Source organism: Chroicocephalus ridibundus, chromosome 1, assembly GCF_963924245.1.
Source record: "Chroicocephalus ridibundus chromosome 1, bChrRid1.1, whole genome shotgun sequence".
NCBI classification, from domain to species: Eukaryota; Metazoa; Chordata; class Aves; order Charadriiformes; family Laridae; genus Chroicocephalus; species Chroicocephalus ridibundus.
The window spans coordinates 68,106,424-68,127,250 of record NC_086284.1 but is presented as its reverse complement, the minus strand read 5'-3'; the positions used below and the strand labels follow the sequence as shown (position 1 = coordinate 68,127,250).

Here is a 20,827-nt window from a genome sequence, read left to right as displayed (position 1 = left end):
AAAAATTATCACCTCTATATGTTTTGGTGTTTGTTATTAGGATTTCTGTGCTGAAAACAATTTTGAACTTCAGTGATTGGGATCTCCAAATTTAAAAAAGTGTAGTACCTAATTACACACATACCTCTGTATTCCCTCAACTAAAGCAACTTCATCAGGTGATGATGATATATATATACAAGATCTTCTTGAGAGCTGATTTTTCTTCAATCCATCTACACTGTCATCATCTTTTACCTGAACTGTGTGGCAAAGACAAAGAGCTCGGAAAAATAGTTCTTCCCTTTCCTAAAAAATAAAAGAAACGGTCGTCATTATGTGTTATCACTTTCGAGTATTCCTTTGAAAAAAAATTTTTTTTGAAGGTTAGCAGTGTCATTGATTATGACTGTATTATCAGGTAAAGGCAGTGTCACCTGCCTTTCGGGGGAGCCAAGTCTTTCCCAGTGGTAACCACACAGCTGCTAGGCCGTGCAAGTCAAGCCACTGATGCTCAAAAAAGATCGTGCTTCTTTTGCCTCCTCTGAGTTCCCAGATGTAGCTAAAGGATTTTTGCTTTACTTTTGTTTAAACTTTAACAACATATATTAAATACTAGTCAAAGAACAATTTTAGGAGCCCTGAACCCAGACAGAGGGACGCAGCACCTGGAGCACACGTGTTTGCAGATTTCAATTTCTTACACAGTTTGAACACCTCTCAGAGCTACATAAAATAAAAAAATTGTGGGCGCTTTGGCAGCTGGAGCCAACAACTTCTATGAAGTTTCAGATTATTTGGTAATAACGGCTTATCCATTTCTTTTTTCTGGCTTAGGAATCGCACCAGAAAGAGATCTCTATTTCATGGATAATTGGCTGTGTTCTAACTGTATCTTTGCATTTGAATCTTATTCTTTGCTCTTCAATACAAACTGTGTCACTGTAATTCCAAGATAAAAATGCAGTATACCTTGGGACCATCTTCTGAGGGCCACAGGTGAGAGCCATAAGGCTGTTGAATTACACCAGCATATATTAAGAGGCGCCTTGTTTTGCTATATTGAAGGGTATGGCCAAAGTATGATTTGCAACATATTTAAAAAAATATTGGCCCTTGGCTAAGATTATCCTGCACATTTACACACTGCTCACTGGTTGACATTTGAGGTCTCTTTAACCTTCAACTAACTTATTTTGCTTTACATAGCAAAAGTGCCACAGCACATACATGCTGTCTGTAGCACATTTCAGATGTGGCTATATTCAGTCACATTTAAAAGTAAATTAATTTGATCAAAAACCATTCTCTGGCACCATCTTCACTTACTGATGACTAAATAAGTGTTTGTTTGCATTGAGCACTCATTTTCCCCCTCAAGGAGTTTCCTGCCTTGCTTTCTCAACTCTAGCTAATGTTAAATGGAAACCAGCTATTATATTTCTTTAGCTATTAACAGAGAAAGTTCTATTTTGGTTTTTTTTTATTTAATTCTGTTTTACAGCTGCACTAAGCTGGGAAATTTCCTATTCAGCATCAAAATCTTACTCTGAACTAGAAAAGGAAAACGTTTATGTCGTGATGCTTTTCTTGCAGGTATCTACTTTGATTAAATTGAAGGATGTTATATGTCTAATATTCCCTTCATTAGCATAGTTACATTTTCATGCTTCATTGTAAAAAACAAGAACCTAGAAAGTCATCATACCTTTCCACTTCCTCCTGGAGAAGAATCGATCATATCAATTCCTGTACAATTGTGGAGAATTTGGCCATTACAGATAACATGTGGTACATAAACATGCCCTTCAATGCAACATTCTACGAATTCCATGTTGTTCTCAGTTAATGTTCCTGTTTTATCTGTGAAGACATACTCAATCTGCAAACGAGCACAAATTAAAAACAGCAGGAATATGAACGGAGATTTTCCAAGGTCTCTTAATATAACTGAGATTATTACTGGGTTACACCTTCTTTTAAAGATCCTTATGCAGTCTCTTTCAGAAAAGGAACAACAATTTCTTTTGGGAATCATCTTCCATGGAAATGTGGTCACGGAAAGATTTTAGCATACAAGAGTATCAGCAAAGCTATCTTTTGCCTCGTAACATATATAAAATAACCTATTTTCACTCGTCTCAAGCTCCTTTCTGGTTTTTAATATCTTTCCATGAATATATGTCTTGCAGCAAGAAACAAAATGCAAGCAAATTCCATTTGCCAGGGATCATTATTTAATGTATGTGTCTGGATTCAGATCCATTACTGTCAGAACAGTCCTTGGGATAATATCAGAATTCCCCACTACAATTATGTTAGCGTAAATGAGGATTCTGGACTAATGGTCACAGTTATACACATACACACTGTGATTGCCCTGGAAACATTCCTTTTGTCTCAGTATTAAAGTTTTCATTAATTTTATCTTTTACAATGAGCCCCAGCATTTAAAGATAACAACATAAAAAATAAACCCAAAACCTGAACTATAAACCAGAACAGCTAGATCAGCATAAGCTCAATTTGGATATTTGATACAGCTATTGTGTACAGACTGCATGTATATATTTGATAAACTAGGAACATTATGTAAGGTTAGAAATTAAACACTGGAAGTAAGCTAATTATTTACTATTTATCAGGTTATTTAACAAACCTCATTTACCAAGTGAATCAAACAAAATAAAAAAAATAATTTTTGGTCTCAGTTGGAAAAAAGGTTATTAAATATTTGAACTTTCCTCCTAGACTGACTTTTCTAATATTCATTAATCTGAAAAGGCAATTTTCCAAATTTTCCAGTGGTTTGTTATCTATGGACACAATACCCTTATTTAAGTCTTTTCAAAGTAGACAGAATTTATATGGATTTTCTTTCACCTCAACTCCTATATTCTGTTCCATAATACATTTATAACAGATATAAAATGTTATCAAGCAAAGGTCTTTTATATTCATTCAGTGTGTTGTTTTGGGATCAACACCCATTACACACACAAAAAAAGAAATAAAGCGTCTATATGACACTATTTGCTACAAGCACAAATAATGATGCACCATCAAAAGCCTTAGAAATACAATACATAATATCTTTCAAAATGCAAATGCAAAACTTAGTTAATTGGATTGGTACTGATAATGCCAAGTACGATGAGGGTCCCATTCTTGGGAAGATGCTTAAATCAAGTACTAGGAAGTTATTTTTTATAACAGCACCGCAGAATGGTTGAGGTCGTAAGGGACCTCCAGAGGTCACGTCATCCAACCCCAAAGCTCAGGCAGGGACACCTAGAGCCAGCTGCCCAGAACCATGTTCCAACAGCTTTTGAATATCTCCAAGGAGGGAGACTCCACAGCCCCCCTAGGCAACTCAGTCACCGCCACAGTAAAATAGTGGTTCCTGATGTTCAGATAGATTCTCCTGTTTCAGGTTGTGCCCATTGCCTCTTGTCCTGTCACTGGGCACCACTAAAAAGAGCCTGTCTCTGTCCTCTTTGCACTCTCCAGGTGCTCTCTTCAGGTATTTATGTACATTGATGATATCCTCCCTGAGCCTTCTTTTCTCCAGTCCCCATCCTGTCATCACATGAGAGATGCTCGAGTCCTTTCATCATCTTTGTGGCCATTCAGTTGGACTCACTCCAGCATGTCCATGGCTCTCATGTACTGGGGAGCCTAGAACTGGACACAGTACACTCCAGATGTGGTCTCACCAGTCCACAGTAGAGGAGAAGGATCACCGCCCTCCACCTGCTGGCACTACTTTGTCTAATGCAGTCCAGCATACCATTCATCTTCTTTGCCCTAGGGGCACATTGCTGGCTCATGCTCAACTTGGTGTGCAGCAGGTCCCTGGGTCCTTTTATGCCAAGCTGCTTTCCATCTGGATGGCCACGAGGGTACCCTATGCCCCATCATTCAGATCATTAATGATGAGGACTGAACCCAGTACTGAACTCTGGTGTACACCACTAGTTACTGGCCTCCCACTAGACTTTGCACAGCTGACCACCACCCTCTGGGTGTGGCCATTCAGCCAGTTTTCAATCCACTTCACTGTCTGCTCATCCAGTCCATAATTCATCAGCTTGTCTATGAGGACTTTATGGGAGACAAGTGTTGACTTCCATAATAATAAAATACTTGGTACCTTGTTTTATCCAAATAGATATGTGCCCCTAAAAGCTTAATTACTAGTCTGGCTGTACAAAAATGAAGAAATATACCATCTTATTTATTTTATTTGAAAACCTATGAAAACATTTTTACTTTCTAGAGATCCTAAAGATTTTCTCAAAAATGTACGTCTGTATCATTGTCAAGGTGATGACTTTCTTAAGACTGAACACTAAAGATAGAATTTCTTTTGGAAAAGGAGAGGGACAGTCAATCATTTTACGTGGTATGGAAATTTGGTGTCAGTCTAGCCAGACAAAAAAGGGCTTTTTTCCTGACTTTTAATTTAAGGAAGTTAGATGCTTATATAATCTCCCTCTACAGTCAATGGAGAGAAATCGTTATCTTCCTAAGTGTTTATCTTTTACTAGTAAGCAAAGCTAATTGAATTCCACTGACTGGCTGAGAAACTAGAATTTTTGATTCTGAAAATCAGAAGATCTCAAATTTTATTTTAAAAATTCATCAGCACTAAAGAAAATGCACATTAAGCTGACAAAAAAAAATTTGAAGTGAAAATTTAAAATAAAAAATTATGGTAGAAACAGCTGAAAAATTTATCATTTGATGAAATTTACCTGTCCCAACTCTTCATTGAGGTCAGAAGTATTCACCAGTGGTCCTTCACCTGTGTCCTCATCAAACATTTCCTCATCCCATGTAAGGAAATAAGAACCAAGAAATTTCTGCATTTCCACAGTGACATACATGGATACAGGAATAATGTAGTTGAAAAGAACCATGAACGCAAGGAAGTCCGTAAAAGCTTGAAGAAACTGCCAAAGAAACAAGATGAAAATACTGATTTTTCATGTACCATCAAAACCCAAAGGTTAACTACATACATTTGCAGGTTTGTTTTTTTTTCTAGTAACGTTCAAACAGCAAGCAACACCTTACACAGCTCACAGTTTGGCACAGGATGGATATGTTCATGATTTATAACATCACAACTAATTCAGCATGAAGAAAAAAACCTTTTAAACTTTCTATTTTTCTTTACAGACGTACTGGTGTAGAGTACACGTACACATCCTTGTTGTAAAGTTCTAGAGCAAATAACGGAAGTGATTATATACGAATGGTGAACATTTGTAAGAGAACAAAGGAAAAGAATAAAATGTATGCTCGCAAATTACCAGAATACCATAGAACTACAGGCAGCATTTCATTAATAAAGGGTTTCCCTTCCTTTTCTCAAGACAAGTAGAATAACCTGGCTCGATTTTTTCACTGGTGGAGACTAGCTGGAGGTATAGTCAACCTGCCAAGCAGGTTGCGATAGCGTTACTGGTGGTGAGAGAAATATAGAATATGCCTGGCTAGTGTGTGCTCATCACTTAAGATAAAGAAGGAATTTTCCCCTAGGTGGATAAGAAGGTTTTAGTGAAATAACATTATGCTTTCTGTAGTGCTGGGTTCAGTTCATTGCTTTGGATGACCTGGGAATCCATTCTGGACTATGTCCTTGCTCCTGTAACGCCACTGGACACTGGCAACTCTGCTGCTGGTCCCTAGTGCTCATGGCAGAGTTACAGGGCTATACGAAACTAAACTTTTGAGGGGTATTTTTAGAGATCCCTACATCAGATTCTTTTGAAAACATCCATTATATAACTGCCAATAGTTATGGGACTCGTTTCAGTCCTATATTTCTCTGCAAGAGGTCAGTTCTTTCATAATTCACATCAATGACAAGAAACTCCAGAACACTTTCATGAGGCTTTCTAGACTAAGACAGATATTTTCTCATCATTTCACACATACAACTTAAGTGCAAAAATTTAATATACAATCTTTCTACAAATATACTATCACCATTGTTAGCAATAAAAGCAATAATTTTTCATTGGTAACTAAGCAGGCTGTATATACTTTTCTAGTAGGATTCTTATAAATTAAGTGTTTAGTGAAACTTTTTTGGTATTTTAATTTATTTCCATACCAAGTTTCTTTTCCTTTCTGGCTCTGTTTTCTGATTATACCATGGCTCATCACGAAATGGTTCACTCTGCCAGACATACTTCAGGACAGTATTTATTAGTGCTTTACTGATGAGAATGCAGAGGTATACAATAAGGAATACATTCATTGATCTAAAAAAAAAAAAGGCAATATAAAATTCCATTAGCATATTAACTACATAGTTTATTAAAAAATGTTATACTTGTGCTTCAGTCTAACGTTTTCTGCAAGTCTAACAATGCTATCATGTTAAATGACTATTCCACAGTGTTTTCCCAAAGAAGAAAAATATTATTGAGGACCATTTTCTATTTAAAATGTTAACTGCTATATTTGTTTCCAAAATGTGTGTGATACAGTACCAAACCTAGTACATTAGTGAAAACAACAGCATAGATGGAATCATAACAGAATAACCAGGCTTGTATCTGCAGACCTTTTTATGCCATTTTCCTGAACCAATATAAAAACACTGAAATAAGTACTTTTATAGAAATATAAATCTGTGCTATGTAGCTGTAATGGTTCAACTGTTTCTAGACAGATCTAAAAAAAAGCAAAGCAAGAAAATTTCACATTTAAAATTATATTTACATTAACGATAGGCATGAATTAAAAGCCATGGGTTATACATCGGTAACAATAGAAAGAGACACATCATCATTGCTCAGTCACTGTATAAGAGAAGGGCTGTCAGCTGGTCAGTACGTCTTGCCTTAATCAATGACACCTTTTTTTTTTTTTTCAAGGATGGACATTTTACTCGGACCTGATGATTTCAGATAGCAGAGTAGGACTAGAAAATAATCTCTATTTTAGAAAAGTAAGCAACCAATGTCAGCTGATCCCTTGAGGACAGCAGTGCCTTCCTTTCCCATCACCTATGCCTCTATGAAACTTTTAATTTTAACTAAACCACAGAAAACATGCCACAGCCAGGCTCTGTGTTACTGCAGTTGATCTGAGGTCAAGTGCATGAATAGAATTATTTTTACTGAATTCAAGACTTAATTGCAGCAAAAAGGAATGTTAGGATATTGAAGCACACGGTCTTGAAAAAAGCGTCAGTAGGTGTACTCCAACCAGTGAAAGAAGTGTCTTGCAGAACAGCAGCAAAACACAACATATCTTGCATAGGTAAGCATTACATTAAGCTGGCTTTTTTTTTTTAACACTTAACATTTAATAATAATTCAGTATTGAGAATATCATTTATATGACTCATTTTTATAAGTAAAAAATAACACACCAAAAAAGCAAATTTTAAGTCCCTCTATCTCTTTTTTTGATTTAAATCAATGGAACATACACTTTTTGCAAGAAAAAAACATCCCCTTTTTTTCCACCATTCAATCATGTGGTTTTCCACACACCCCCCTGCCCCCCCCCCCCCAAAAAAAAAAAAAAAAAAAAAAAGAGAAATTTTACTTTTCCACAGCAGATCGCTTCTGTGATTTTGCCTGGTAATTTAATGCCATCTTGGTTTCCATGCCAGTGTAGATAGCAACACCTAAAATTAGACGACTTGTTTTACTAAAGATTTCACAGTACAGTAACTTAATAAAAGTACAATTCACTAGATTATTATACTCTGTCATTTCTTAAGTCTCTGTAGTTTGAGGAAAAAGAACACAAATTTGCATGATACTCAAAAACTAGAAACGGCTTTAATACCTTGGTTCTTAGAGGGAAATTTTAAGCAGCATTTACATCCCGTTTCAGAGTCACAGTTTCCAATTTCTAACGTTTGCCATGTACTAAAGCCAAACCAAAGCTGGGTTTTGAATACATTCCCTTGTGGTTTAAAGGTTTTTTTTTTGGCTTTAATTGTAGAATCCAAGTCATACATTGTAAAAGAAAATCCAGATAGGGCTACTACAGGATACTTCCAAAAAGAATAAGAGGCAGCCATCAATTTTGTTTGCTTCATGAAAATTTAATAATTCATGAAAACAGTGATCTTTTGATGTTATCAATTTCCTATTAATAACACAGATTGAGAGACTAAACTTCAGAAGATTAAATACACCAATTGAAAGAAGCTGTAAACAAGAAGATGGGTTTAAAATACTTATTAAACCAGCACACCTGTACATTGCTAAAATAAAATAATTTAGGTTATGAATTGTACCGGGGTAATGGCAACCACTCCATGTATTCGGCAGAGCAGAAACAACCATTCCTATTAGGAACATCTCTGCCCAATATACAAGTTAACAGATATATTAAAACCATCCTCCAAAGTTTACAGAAATACTTACTATAAATTAATTATATTAGTTCATCTATTTTAGATTACAATTAAAAGCAAAGAGAGCAAGTTTTAATTAATACATACTTTTTACACTCTTTTTGTAGAAAAAGTTGCAAGATTTTTCTATTTTAGGCTAAGTAGTTCCTGGCTATCTATGATCTTTCTTGGGAACAGGGACGTTGTATATGATAGAGGATGACCTGTATCCCTTTCGTCACCAGCAAAAAGTGACTCGTAACAGAACTACACTCCCACTACATTTTCTCAAAGAATTTCCAAAAAATGTATCTCTGTTTCTGCTTTCTATTTCTGCTAAAATATTCAAAATATTCCAGGAACAAAGACAAGTCATATACACAAAATACACTGGCCAGCAGAAAGTCCAATTTTAACCAGGAACTGTTTAAGTGGATATTTTTTTTTTTTATAAGCTGTATTTCTATCTGGTTGGGTTATCTGTTCCAACAAATAAGCAAAACATATTTCATGTTTTTTAACAGCTCATTAACTGCTTTAAGACAACAACATTAATTCACAATGCTTGTTCAAAAGCCATATATTTACATGAAGAATTTGAGTCACCTTCACTAATCCTTGAAGACTAAACTAGAAAAATCCCCCTCCCAAAAATCTCTCTAGTCATTGTACACCACAACAACAGTTAATTTACTGCAATTATAGCCACAGTAAACCTTAAAAAAAAAGTTGTAAATCAAGTGATTTAATAGAAATCCTATGTTCAGTAGCAACTGCAGGGTTGTAACCTTGTTTGATGTTTGCTTATTACTTCAGCACCTGTTTAAATAATCAATAGAAATATTTACCAAAGATTTTTTCTGTGTTCTTTAAAGTAGCTCCTCTAAGAAGCAGATTTTCAGATCCTAATGGCCTGGAAAAGATAAGTATTACAATATAAACATTTAAAGAGAAACAGCAGGCCTTAGTGGAAGCCACATAAACCACAAGCAATTAGTTTTACTCAATTATTTTTGTGTAACAAAATTACTAAGCAGAATTCAAAGCGAAAATAAATAAAGTAAAAATAAAAAAATAAAAAATAGATACCTAAAATTAAGCTCATAATTTCACAATCCAAGTCTTAAACCCATCTAAACCCCAAATACATAGGTAACTAAATAAAGATTCATCATCTGGATTGTAAGGTGCTTATTTTTAAAAATACTGATGCCAGTCTTTTTTAGGCTTATATAAACTATAGTGTCCTGCATGTTAAGATTACTTACTAAGGACAATACATCCTTCCATTTTATTTTAGGTATAAATGGCATACAGATTTCTTTGATACTTACCATATACTTTTCAAAGCACAAAGATGAATATAGGTAAAAAAAATTATTGAGAAGTAGGGGGAATTAACATAAGTATCCCCATGCAGTTTAAAAATAGTATTTTGGAGCATGATATGTAATACAAACGACTACACGAGCGAAAAATCAAAGACTACTTTACAGACAGTCGGAACGCACTTTATAGACAGTCAGAACACAAAATTGTCAGACTCTTATTTATACAGCTATGGAAAAAAACCCAAGCAGTAAATTCAGTATTTCTGAATGTTATTCAACATGTTGTTGTGGCATGAAACCCGCCCAAAAATCAAGAAACCCCAAACAAACAAAAACCCCAGGGCCATAACTCTGATGTAAAACCTGAAACTAGTTCCATTTAAACCACTGGAGTGATGTTATATGAATGATTTGGGTTACTATACTCCAAAATAGCAAAAAATACCAATTGTTCTAATAGTGTTGTCCAAGGAATACAGTGTTATACACAAATCAATATCATGCTGTTGAGATTAAAAAGGTATTTTCTGCTTATTTTCCTTTCGTCTCCCACCTAAGTCCATTTCCAACCAATATTATTAGTCAAAAGAATCCTTAAAGTGAAAGAAGCAAAAAAGACTGTTCTCGCAGCAGACTGTAGCAATCTACTATTAAATGATACATCACTCAACGAGGAAAGGAGAGTAGGATCCTCAGGAAATGATGCATACTCCCTGAAAGTACAGCTCACATGGCCAATGCTCTGCCTGACCCTCTTATCTGAGGAACCCCAGGAAGAATACAGCCCAGAACAGCTGAGAGATGTTCACTGTGGATGGTGACAGAGATTTTTGCACTGCATTGCAGTGCAGTTAATACAGGTATTTCCTGGGAGCTATGATGCTGACACAGCCAGCAGCCAGATTTCCCCTCCTCTTTGCTTATTGAGATAGAAAATCACATCTCTACAGACACATTGAGGTTAGGAAGGCACTTATAGCCAGAATGGAGTAAGTTCCCAAATGCTGGGTTCTAGGACATCACCTGAGCAAGAAGCCTTTCTCTCCTATTGCTTTGCCTCTTTGTGGCAAGGTCCTGAACAAAATCAGGTACAGCAAGTCCTTGCTGGGTAGACAGAAGATCCGAGGCAGAAAAGACAGAAAGACTCGTGCCTCTTTTGTACTGCTTCATTTTGATTCTCTATTTGCTGGACAAGGAACGTCCTGGGCTACAGACTGCTCCTTGAGCAGAATGCACCACATTCACTTCAGGATGGATTTGCAGAGCCAGCAGATCCTTCTAGGTGCCAGACCCAAGGTAATAGACCACCATTTCCTACACCACAGACAAAATGCATTTCCTTGGACCTTGCCTTTCTGAATACACACAGCATTGTGGACATTTTAGACAAATGTAAAAACATCTCTAGTAAAACTAAACATGATGTTTGACATGCTCATTCTCCTCTAAGATGAAGAAGAAAAATAAGCAATACACAAATGATACTATTCATACCGTTTGGGGCAATACCAAGACCCCATGATAATGGAGCAGTATTATCTAAGTACTGTCAAAATCCTATCAACATAATTTACAAACTAAATACATATCAAATAAAAACTGAAGTTGAATGAAGACATAAAATAAGCGAAATGTAACCCATCAAAAGATGAAATATTTATGATAATGAAATTACAGTCTGTAAACGTTTAAGAGAAAAATAGTCTATCAATAAGATAATGCAGCACAATGTTGGTGAAACAAAGGTAATTCTCACTGTTGATACTTACTTAACTCTAAAAATCAATAAATGAGTAGAAAACTCTGGATTTTTCCTACCTTGCAGTAGGCTCATTCCTATCGTGGTAAACATTTATTCGACCAACAAATCTGCAAGGAAAATACACAAGTAGTTTAACAGCACTGCTAATTTGTGTATTTTTATGTACGTGTGTCACAGTATTTCAGTTTTTCAAATGTACACTACAAGGACATGTCACTCTCTCTATACACAGATGTATATATACCACACACATACTTAAAAAAGCAAATTACTCTCACTTTTAAAAATCTTTAAAAGGTATATGTGAGAATAGTTTATTTTAGAAGCATTTTGTAGAAAGTATTTATTACACCGAGCAAACAGCTTCCAATTAAACATGCTCTGATTATTCAGGAAGTAAACAAGAATAGAGAGACACCTATGGATACATTTAGAACATGTAGATAAAAAAATACACAGAAGAGTAAGTCAGTGTAAAGTCTGCATACAAAAAGATATAAAAGGTTATAAAACTATTAATAAATCTTCTAATTACACAAGAAATCTTATTCTCTGTGCTACCTGAGATAAGTAACGGTGTGATTACTATCCTTTACAAAACTTAAAACCTACAACTGAGTTAAAAACAAAACAAAAGTATAAAGCCAGTAAGAAATTTTCCCTCTGAAAATCTCCAAGTACATTTTATCTATATTTGGTGGATTCATCCTGGATAGCAACTAAGCACCCACAAGGCCCCCTCAGCAGGACAGGGGAGACAATCAGAAGAGCAAAAGCCAGATAATGACAATTTAATAAATAAAGGAAAAAACCAAGCGATGCAAAGGCAACCACTCACCACCTCTCATAAGCCAAGTCTGGGCAACTGCAGCTGCCCTCCAAGTAACAGCTACTTTGGAAAGACTACACACCCAGTTTTATTGCTGAGCATGACATTATATGGCACAGAATAGCTCTCTGGTCAGCTGTCCCTGCCTGCGTCAACTCCCAGCCTCTTGCCCGCCCCCAGCCTACTTGCTGGGGGGGCAAAGTGAGAAGCAGAGAAAGCCTTGACACTGTGCAAGCACTGCTCAGCAATAACTAAAACATCATGTGTTATTAGCACCGTTTTACTCACAAATCAAAAACACCACACTGCATGGGTTGCTATGAAGAAAATTCACCTCCTTCCAGGCAGATTCAGTACACTGTATTTGCAATACCACTGTCCAAGTGGGTAACCTCAAACCAAACTGGACATTAGCATTCTGGATAGCAGAGGAAAATATGGGGAATTGGTGGGTCTGCTTCCCTGGAAGGGTAATGATGTAAGTGATGTAAAATGACCATGTGCCTTTGGAAAGAAAGATTCACCACTGTGCTTTGTTGAGAGGTAAAGTGCCAAGTCAAAATTAGCAAAGATAGAAGCTGTCTACTGATAAGTGTTCTCATTATTTCATTGGTCATCAGTTGTCCCAATAAATTCCACCATCTCTAGTAGCACGAGCTTCAACTTCCGGCCCTTCAATTTGTGAGCCAGGTATTTAAAAAATGATCAAGCCATTCATGGAATTGGTTTTCTAAAGAATCTGTTCCCTTGCAGATTTCTAGACCAGTTCCTTGTCACTGAGATCAGGGAAAACAGATACCTCCACACCTCAGAAATAAGCAATGTTTTCTATGCATCTTCCAACAGTATTTGCCCACAAAAGCGTGCATTTTAGTTTGTAACCATATTGGCTTTTGTGTATTATTTCACCTATTTTTACTGTAGCAGGAAGAACAAGTGTTTCCCCATAGTATGTGGGTTTTTGTCTTTCACTATTAAGAAAGAAACCTCAAAAGAGGCTTCTAAAGATTTATCATTAAGTTTAGTGAAATCTCGTACAGTACTTTTGTAAAATACTGTGTACTGCAAGACTTTAAACATTGCTAAAAAATTGTAGGGGCTTTTCTTCATGTTCTAAATGCTTAGTTTTTAAATGTCTTGCTAATAATAATGGCATCATACTATCATTAGCTAATATCTCAAAGCACGTAGGGTGAGGTTGATTGTTAATGATAACAGACGTAAATCTGTATTTCAAATAGTCTTGATATTTTCAAATTTTTTTAGCTGACTTCTTGTCACATCTGATTAAATTGGCATTGTTTTTACCTCGTAATGTGGCTGATGAAGAGCTCATATGAGGAGAAGAGTTTGCCTTTTTCTTGTTGTTCACCTGTGCTTGCATTATTAGTATCTTCAATCTGTGGTTTCTTTGCAGGCATCTTTTTAAGCCACTTGACCATTTTGTGACGGTTACTTTAGTTAGAACTAGATAATACAATCTGTAAATCCACTTAACTGGGCACACAAACTGCAATGCTTTGCAATACATTGTAAGCAAAGGAACAAGTGAGGACGCCACTGGCAACCTCTCCGCGTTGTAGAATGCCTTTTATTCCCCCAGGCACTCCTTGCAAACTGCATGTGACATGGGACACTGACATACAGACTGAGTAAGGGTGTCAGTGTCAAGAAATATATTAAATATTAGTAAAGCTTACTTTTTCCGTATTTTTTAGATTAAAAAAATAAATAGAAGTCCTAAAATTTTTGTCACGCACCCCAATGGATCATCTTGTGCACCCCCCCTTTGTAGACCACTGGCCCCTACGGCAGACCAGTGAGCTACTTGCAGGAAAAGAGCATGGATGGAAGACTAACCTGACTTCCAAGCTCACTCTGGGGCCCACCCTAACCAAACAGATGTAGCCAGTGTCTTTTCATTATGATACTTTTATAATTTATTGCTAGGGTACCTTAAGTGAAACAGGTAAGAATTATTTTCTTACTTATAAAGGTCAGGCTGAGGTTGTTCACATTCAATGGTAGCATGTAGTGCATCGATTTCTTGTTCATTGTGAAATGCCTTTGTATCTTGAACAGCATAGTAAGTCTGGAATAAATAAAAAGGTGTAAATAAAATCAAAGAGAGTAAGGACAGATATACAAGACGTTAATCCACAAATCAGTTCAACACAAAATAGATTTACTATCCTTTACAAAGCTCAAATAAGATGTACTTTAAATGCTCCTAATTGGGCACCTTCTTACATTATATGCAAGTACCTTGCAGTGTACTCACAAATCAGGTCACTATGAAAGCAGTTAAGTACAAAAAAGTTTGTGTATTATCACTATAATCTGCACATCTATAACTGGACACAAACAAAATCACAAATAAATACATTTAAAACTTTCCATAAAATAATGATACTTTAAGAGAAATGAAGTCAACTTGCAGAAATGTTAAGTTACACGAGTTAGTATATCTGCTCAGACATATAACATGAAGTCATATTGCAATCTGTAAAAAAATTAAATGCAAATTTTGCCTTAAGAAGAAAACATAAAACATTTTATTACTTTATGACTGGATTCACCATCCAAACTAGCTGTTGTAACAAAACATGTTCCATCTCCTCTACTACTTGATAGAAATATTAAGTCACATGGGAATGTTTCATCTTCTTTTACCATTACGATATCTCCAACCTAGGGAAAAAACAAAACAAAATAAAATGCATTTATCATTTATGTAGCAGCCCAAATTTCAGGTTTCAAACCCAAAACCCAGGTTCACTGCAATATCTTGAAAATGTATCATTTTTTATTTACACCAGGATTTTACTACAGGAGTAAAAACTACAGAAATATCCCTGAAAAATTGAACTACACCTTGTGGAAAGACCGAGGTCCACTGTGTACTACCTTTCCTCTCAGGATAACCATTCTGCACGTACTCTCTTACTAAGTTTTGCAACATTATTTGAGAGATGGAAGATACTGTAACTGTTTTAAGACTAAGTACAACAAAAAATTGTTTCATAACCAGCTCATAAAGACAAAAGAGTCCTCTTACTTTTGATTTTCACAGATCACAGTGTTGAATGATCCTTATTGTTTACAAATTATTATTAATTATCTAGAAAGAGTCTCTCTGTAACCAATGGCATACAAAACACCCTGCAAGCCAGGAACAATCTATAATACAACAGCCTATTAAAACAAAAGTTAACAACACAAACAATTTGCAGAAGAAAAAAAAGGCAGGAATAAGAAAAAAAAAAAACCCAAACAATTAGAAGTACTAGCAAAGAGCATCTTCTGAATAAAATTTAAAAGATGTTCTGACAACATTTGCCACTGTGTCAGCTAAAGGTACAAAAAACCCAATGGAGCCAGGCTCCATTGTGCAGTGGTGCTCAGTGACAGGACCAGAGGCAATGGGCACAACCTGAAACATGGGAGGCTCCACCCCATTTTCACTGTGGGATGACCGAGCACTGGCACAGGTTACTCGGGGAGGCTGTGGAGTCTCCATCCTTGGAGACAGTCAAAACCTGCCTAGACATGGTCCTGGGCAACAAGCTCCAGGTGATCCTGCTTGAGAAGGCAGTTGGACCAGGTGACATCCTGAAAGGCCTGCCAACCTCAACCATTCTGTGATTCTGTGAAAAATAAGTTTCTTTTAGCAATTTTCTTTTTCCTTTCTTTAATCAATGTCCACAGCCTTTAGGTGCAGAACAGTCTACCTTTATAGGAGCTAGTCTTGTTTTCTTGCATAATGCACGTCAGAGAATTTTACCTGTTTACCCATACATACAGATATCCCTTTACATGCAAATATTTCCTATGCCTGTTTCTCCTATCACTTAGTTGGTCAAAATACAACCTCTGAAAGGCAAAGAATAGGGGAGAAATTGAAAAAAAATATAAGCAATAGATTAATTAATTGCATACAAATTCCAGCTATTTCGTACTTTATTGTTTTTTATTTGGAATATTCAACTGTTTAGTTGCACACATGGAATACTCAGCATGTGATATCTTCATTATTTTTATTAACAGGAAGCCCTAGGCAGAAGCTATCACACTCAAAGGGAGGGAAGGTCACAGCAGAAAGCCTGTGAATACTGTAGAGCCATTTATGTCCAGACAAGGCAGACAGAAAAAGGCATCCCTCACAAAGATACTAGAAACAAAGAAATTCCAAACAAATATCTATCAAATTGTCTGAGTTCTAAAGAGAATAATGACGAAAAGTTAATCTGCTCACAAGCAAAAAAAAAAATTAAAAAAAAGAAAAAAGCAGCAGAAATTAATTTCTGAAAATAATCTTCAAAAAACCACGAAGGGAATGTAGCAGCATTCAGAAGGCCAATGAAGAGGCTGCAATTTGATGAGTAACGAAGAAAGTATTCTGAATGCATTATATATGTATGTATGCATATATACATGTCGTACACATAGGAGAAATCAGCAGCATTGACTATCATCATCAGGCTTAAATAAATTACAAATGTGCATAACCACAGAGGAATAAAAAATGGAGAAAATAAAAAAGACAAATCAGAGTGAAATTCTATGATAAAAAATGAAAACTGAAAGGAACAGATATGAGAGGGGTTAACAAAGCAAAGATAAAGCAGAAGCATGTCTAGGTTCTAAAAATACTTTATTCAGAGGCATTAAATTAAAAATCAGTGTATTGTAGGTCTAATCTCCATTAAATGTAATAAGTGCTACAACATCGTCACACTACATTTCCGTATAATTTGTTTTACAAGAAGTGTGAAGTAAAGCCTGACTCCTAAAATCTGTTCAGTCGTAGTTACTTACTCTTAATTTTCGGCTTTGCTTTCTAACCAGTTTACCATGTTGAATGAAATGAACAGGGCATTGGTTCATTGCATTGTCAGCTTTATGTCGAAGCCAATCTTCATAACCCTAGAAAACAGTGAAATGGAATGACACACTGATGCACATTTGGCTATAAAGACACAAAACAGCTCTAGCTTGCAACAAAAATTTTAAAAATTATCCTTGATCAAAATAAGGAGAAAAAAAAAAGAAAATATTCTCACTAGAACAAATGAAATTGTGACACATGTCAGTAATACAGTCATGGGTGACCTATACAAAAAAGAGCATTCAAGTTTATAATTAGTCAACAAAAATATATATTTTAATCAAGACATTTTGATGAATAGGCATGTTTACAATGTGTAGAACAACTTCTGATGTTTAAGTGATCATCTCTTGCTCATACTGTATTGGGTCTTGAGTAAGTATTATAGACTGAGAAGATAAAAGCATAGAAAATATATTTTGGAAGACTGGGACTCCATATTGAATGATAAGGTGATGACATGACTGAAGGTGGTCATATTTCCTGATTGTCATACAATTACGTCAAACTTCTTAACATTATATGCAATATATATAGTCCTCACAAATTTTGTTTCAAGAGACTTTGCAGAGTAACCTATTTTGATTGCTCAATTATCCTATGCATTTGTGTTTTATACAAAGAGATAAAGTAAAGGACAGGGAATCTGCAACTTTCCATCCAAAAGGTCCCACCGTGGGATAAAGACTGGGACTGACAAAGACACCAGTGGTTAAGAGATGGAAAATACCACTTGTATTCCATAGCATTTTTACATCTAACTCTCTTGAGCACATTTGAAAAGTCAATGGAGAACAAACGCATCACTACCTTGGATGCTCTCAGAGACAACATGGGACCTCACAGAGTCTTTATAACTTTAACGTAATATACTTCCAAGGGCTGTTACAACTCCTCAAGCAGGTCCCAAAGTCTACACCAGTTGTCGAAGAGATAGATAGAACTGCAGTGCTAGGTACAGCACATCATAATCCAGACTTTGGTAGACCACTACCAATTATAGTAAGCCTCTAAAGTGTAACATTTAATATCTTAAGAGTGGGAAAGCCACGCATAAAATACTAGCTATTGCACGTATCACAACTTCCGCTCACCAGCAGGAGCTGAATTCTACTATAGAATATACTCAATTGTGTATAGTTTACACTGTAAAGAAATGGAAACACTGCTTTCCATAGTTTATTTGAAAAGTAATGAAAGAAAAGTCTGCATTTAGCATAAAGACTGCAAAGGTCTTATCTGCAAAGTTATCCTATTAAGGGACCATCAAAATCACGGGGCCTGGCTGGGATGAAGTTAATGTACTTCACAGCAGCCCATGTGCTGCTGTGCTTTGTACTTGGGGCTAAACCAGTGTTGTTTACACCCCAGTGTTTCAGCTATTGCTGAACAGTGTTTGCACAGCATCAAGGCTTTCTCTCCAATCTTCCCCCACCCCAAAAAAAGGCCAGTAGGCTGGGGGTGGGCAAGAGGCTGGGAGGGGACACTGCCTGGACAGCACACCCAAACTGACCAAGGTGATATTCCACACTGTAAGACATCATACTCAGCAAGAAAAGCTCAGAGAAAGCAGGCAGAAAGGGGTCATTTGTGGTGCTGGCATTTGTCCTCCTAAGCAAGTGTTACATGTGCTGAGGCCTTGCATGTGCCCAGGCCTGGGCATCTGCCTGACAATGGGAAGTAGTGAACGAATTCCTTACTTTGCTTGGCTTACATGAATAGCTGTTGCTTTCCCTATTGAAGTGTCACTAACACGATACACAAGTCTTTTCACCTTCTCTGATAACACGTAGATCTGATCATAACATCCCCATATGAATTAAAACATTCTATATTAATCTGAGATTCCATTAATTTCAATAAAATCTCATCTACATTTTAAGTGCTCACGTCAACTGTGGCACTGCAGCATTTAGGGTGGCAGGCAAAAAAAACCCACCTTAATCTTTTCCTTTTGGTAGTACTAACTTAAAAGTGAAATGGCAAACCTGTACAATTCCATACCTGTATTAGGCAGTTCTATTTTGACAGAACAACTTCTATTAGGATCTGTTATACTCAATCATGTAGAAAAAAAACTAATTCCGAAAAAATACTTCAATTTTATGGATTAATTTTCACATTAAAAAAATCAAGAGAATACAGTAACACCTGTTCAATGCTAACCTGAAGAAAGCACTGCAGCAACCGTTATGAACTGCAGATTATAATTAACATATACTGAAGGCTAAGGAAACCTCAAAGGTAAGAGCAGATTTATCTTGAAAGTTTTTATAGTTCTTACTAAACTCATTTTCAGTCATTACAGAAAAACATAATAGGATGTGTACAGCTATTTAGAGAGAAACAAACAGAAGTTGAACTGTGTTGAGTTAACACAAGAATGTAAATGATTCCTTGGAACACAAGGACATAAAAATTAGAAAATAATTCAGAAGCTAGTGTTGAATTGGTGAGACATCACCACAGAGCAACTAATTAAACTACAGAAACAAAAGTAAAATTACTTTGTCAAAATTCATCGCAGTCATTCTTTAGGCATTGCCCTAAGACAGTCTAACACAAAAAGGCAGGGAAAATTGAAATGCAAACCAAATAATAATGTTCTCATTAGTTTTAATTTTGCTCGCTAAATTACTCACCTGTTTGATAGCAGTTACGGTGATGACAAATAAAAGTGGAAGTCCACTTGTAACTGGACTAGTAGGTGTATCAATAATTAACTGCAACAAAAGGAACAAATATTTCTTGTTGTATTTTTGAGAATGTAAGCAGTCAATTTTTCAAGCAAGATGCTTCAAGAAATCATATCACCAACATGTTACAAAGCATCAAGGAACTTTAATTAAAAAGAACAGTACTTTAATACAGTTTTAAGAATATATACTATACAAACAAAATTTTAAAAGTATCTATATGCTACATTAAGACACAATACTATATTTAGATCACATTAACATTCAGATGTTAATGCCTAGTAAAAATATACACTTGCAAAAGGTTTAAGTACCAGACTGGAAAGTTGCAGCTTTGGAGGGAAAATTACTGAGCAGCATTAGAAATTAGCATGGCACTACTTTCACACGTTATACAATACAGCTGCTCTTATGCATGCAAGGAGTAAATACTGAAATATGGAGCTGTGGCTTCTGCAATTCTAAACAAAGAGGCAGAATCCAGAGCGTGAGTTCAAATGATAAGAAAATCTAAATTGTCCTGGAAATCTACATAGCTTTTTTTTCCTACACAATCTGGTGTGCAAAGTAATATAGCTTTTCACTTAAGTTTGTAAGATTTTTACTGTTTAATACATTTAAGTGATTGAGAAAGATTCAGAATGAAGACAGCCAGAAAGCAGCAAATTAGTTATCTGAAATAGTAATTAAAAAACCAAATATTTATGTATTGCCCTAAGCAAGCATGGTGTAAGCACCTATATTTCAGTTTTTCTACAGACTTTGATAACAGTGTGTCATGGTTTAGGCCTGACTGACCACTGAAACGAACGGCATCATTCTGTTACAAGAAATATAATATTTAGCAAAACTAACAGAAATTTATCATCAACATAATCAATAAGAATGGCTTTACTGATCTGGATGTTTGTTTATTACAAAATAAAAATAAAAGTTACACTCATTCTTTTCAATTTTATCAAGAGACA

At 35.8% G+C, this 20,827-nt stretch overlaps 1 protein-coding gene across 5 annotated transcripts in view; it reads right to left on the bottom strand.

Annotated features, from left to right (window-relative positions):
* The window catches only part of ATP11A (ATPase phospholipid transporting 11A), a 123,814-nt gene that overhangs the window by 34,100 nt on the left and 68,887 nt on the right, over positions 1-20,827 (bottom strand). For all 5 annotated transcript variants that reach the window (XM_063337900.1, XM_063337908.1, XM_063337926.1 and 2 more), the window contains exons 4-14: positions 19,806-19,886; positions 17,094-17,201; positions 14,838-14,966; positions 14,264-14,367; positions 11,503-11,553; positions 9,202-9,266; positions 7,552-7,633; positions 6,104-6,254; positions 4,737-4,934; positions 1,688-1,861; positions 125-288 (exon numbers count right to left, since the gene is read on the bottom strand). In XM_063337900.1, the coding sequence (XP_063193970.1) occupies positions 125-288; positions 1,688-1,861; positions 4,737-4,934; positions 6,104-6,254; positions 7,552-7,633; positions 9,202-9,266; positions 11,503-11,553; positions 14,264-14,367; positions 14,838-14,966; positions 17,094-17,201; positions 19,806-19,886 (1,307 nt within the window). The remainder of the gene's footprint in view (positions 1-124; positions 289-1,687; positions 1,862-4,736; positions 4,935-6,103; positions 6,255-7,551; positions 7,634-9,201; positions 9,267-11,502; positions 11,554-14,263; positions 14,368-14,837; positions 14,967-17,093; positions 17,202-19,805; positions 19,887-20,827) is intronic.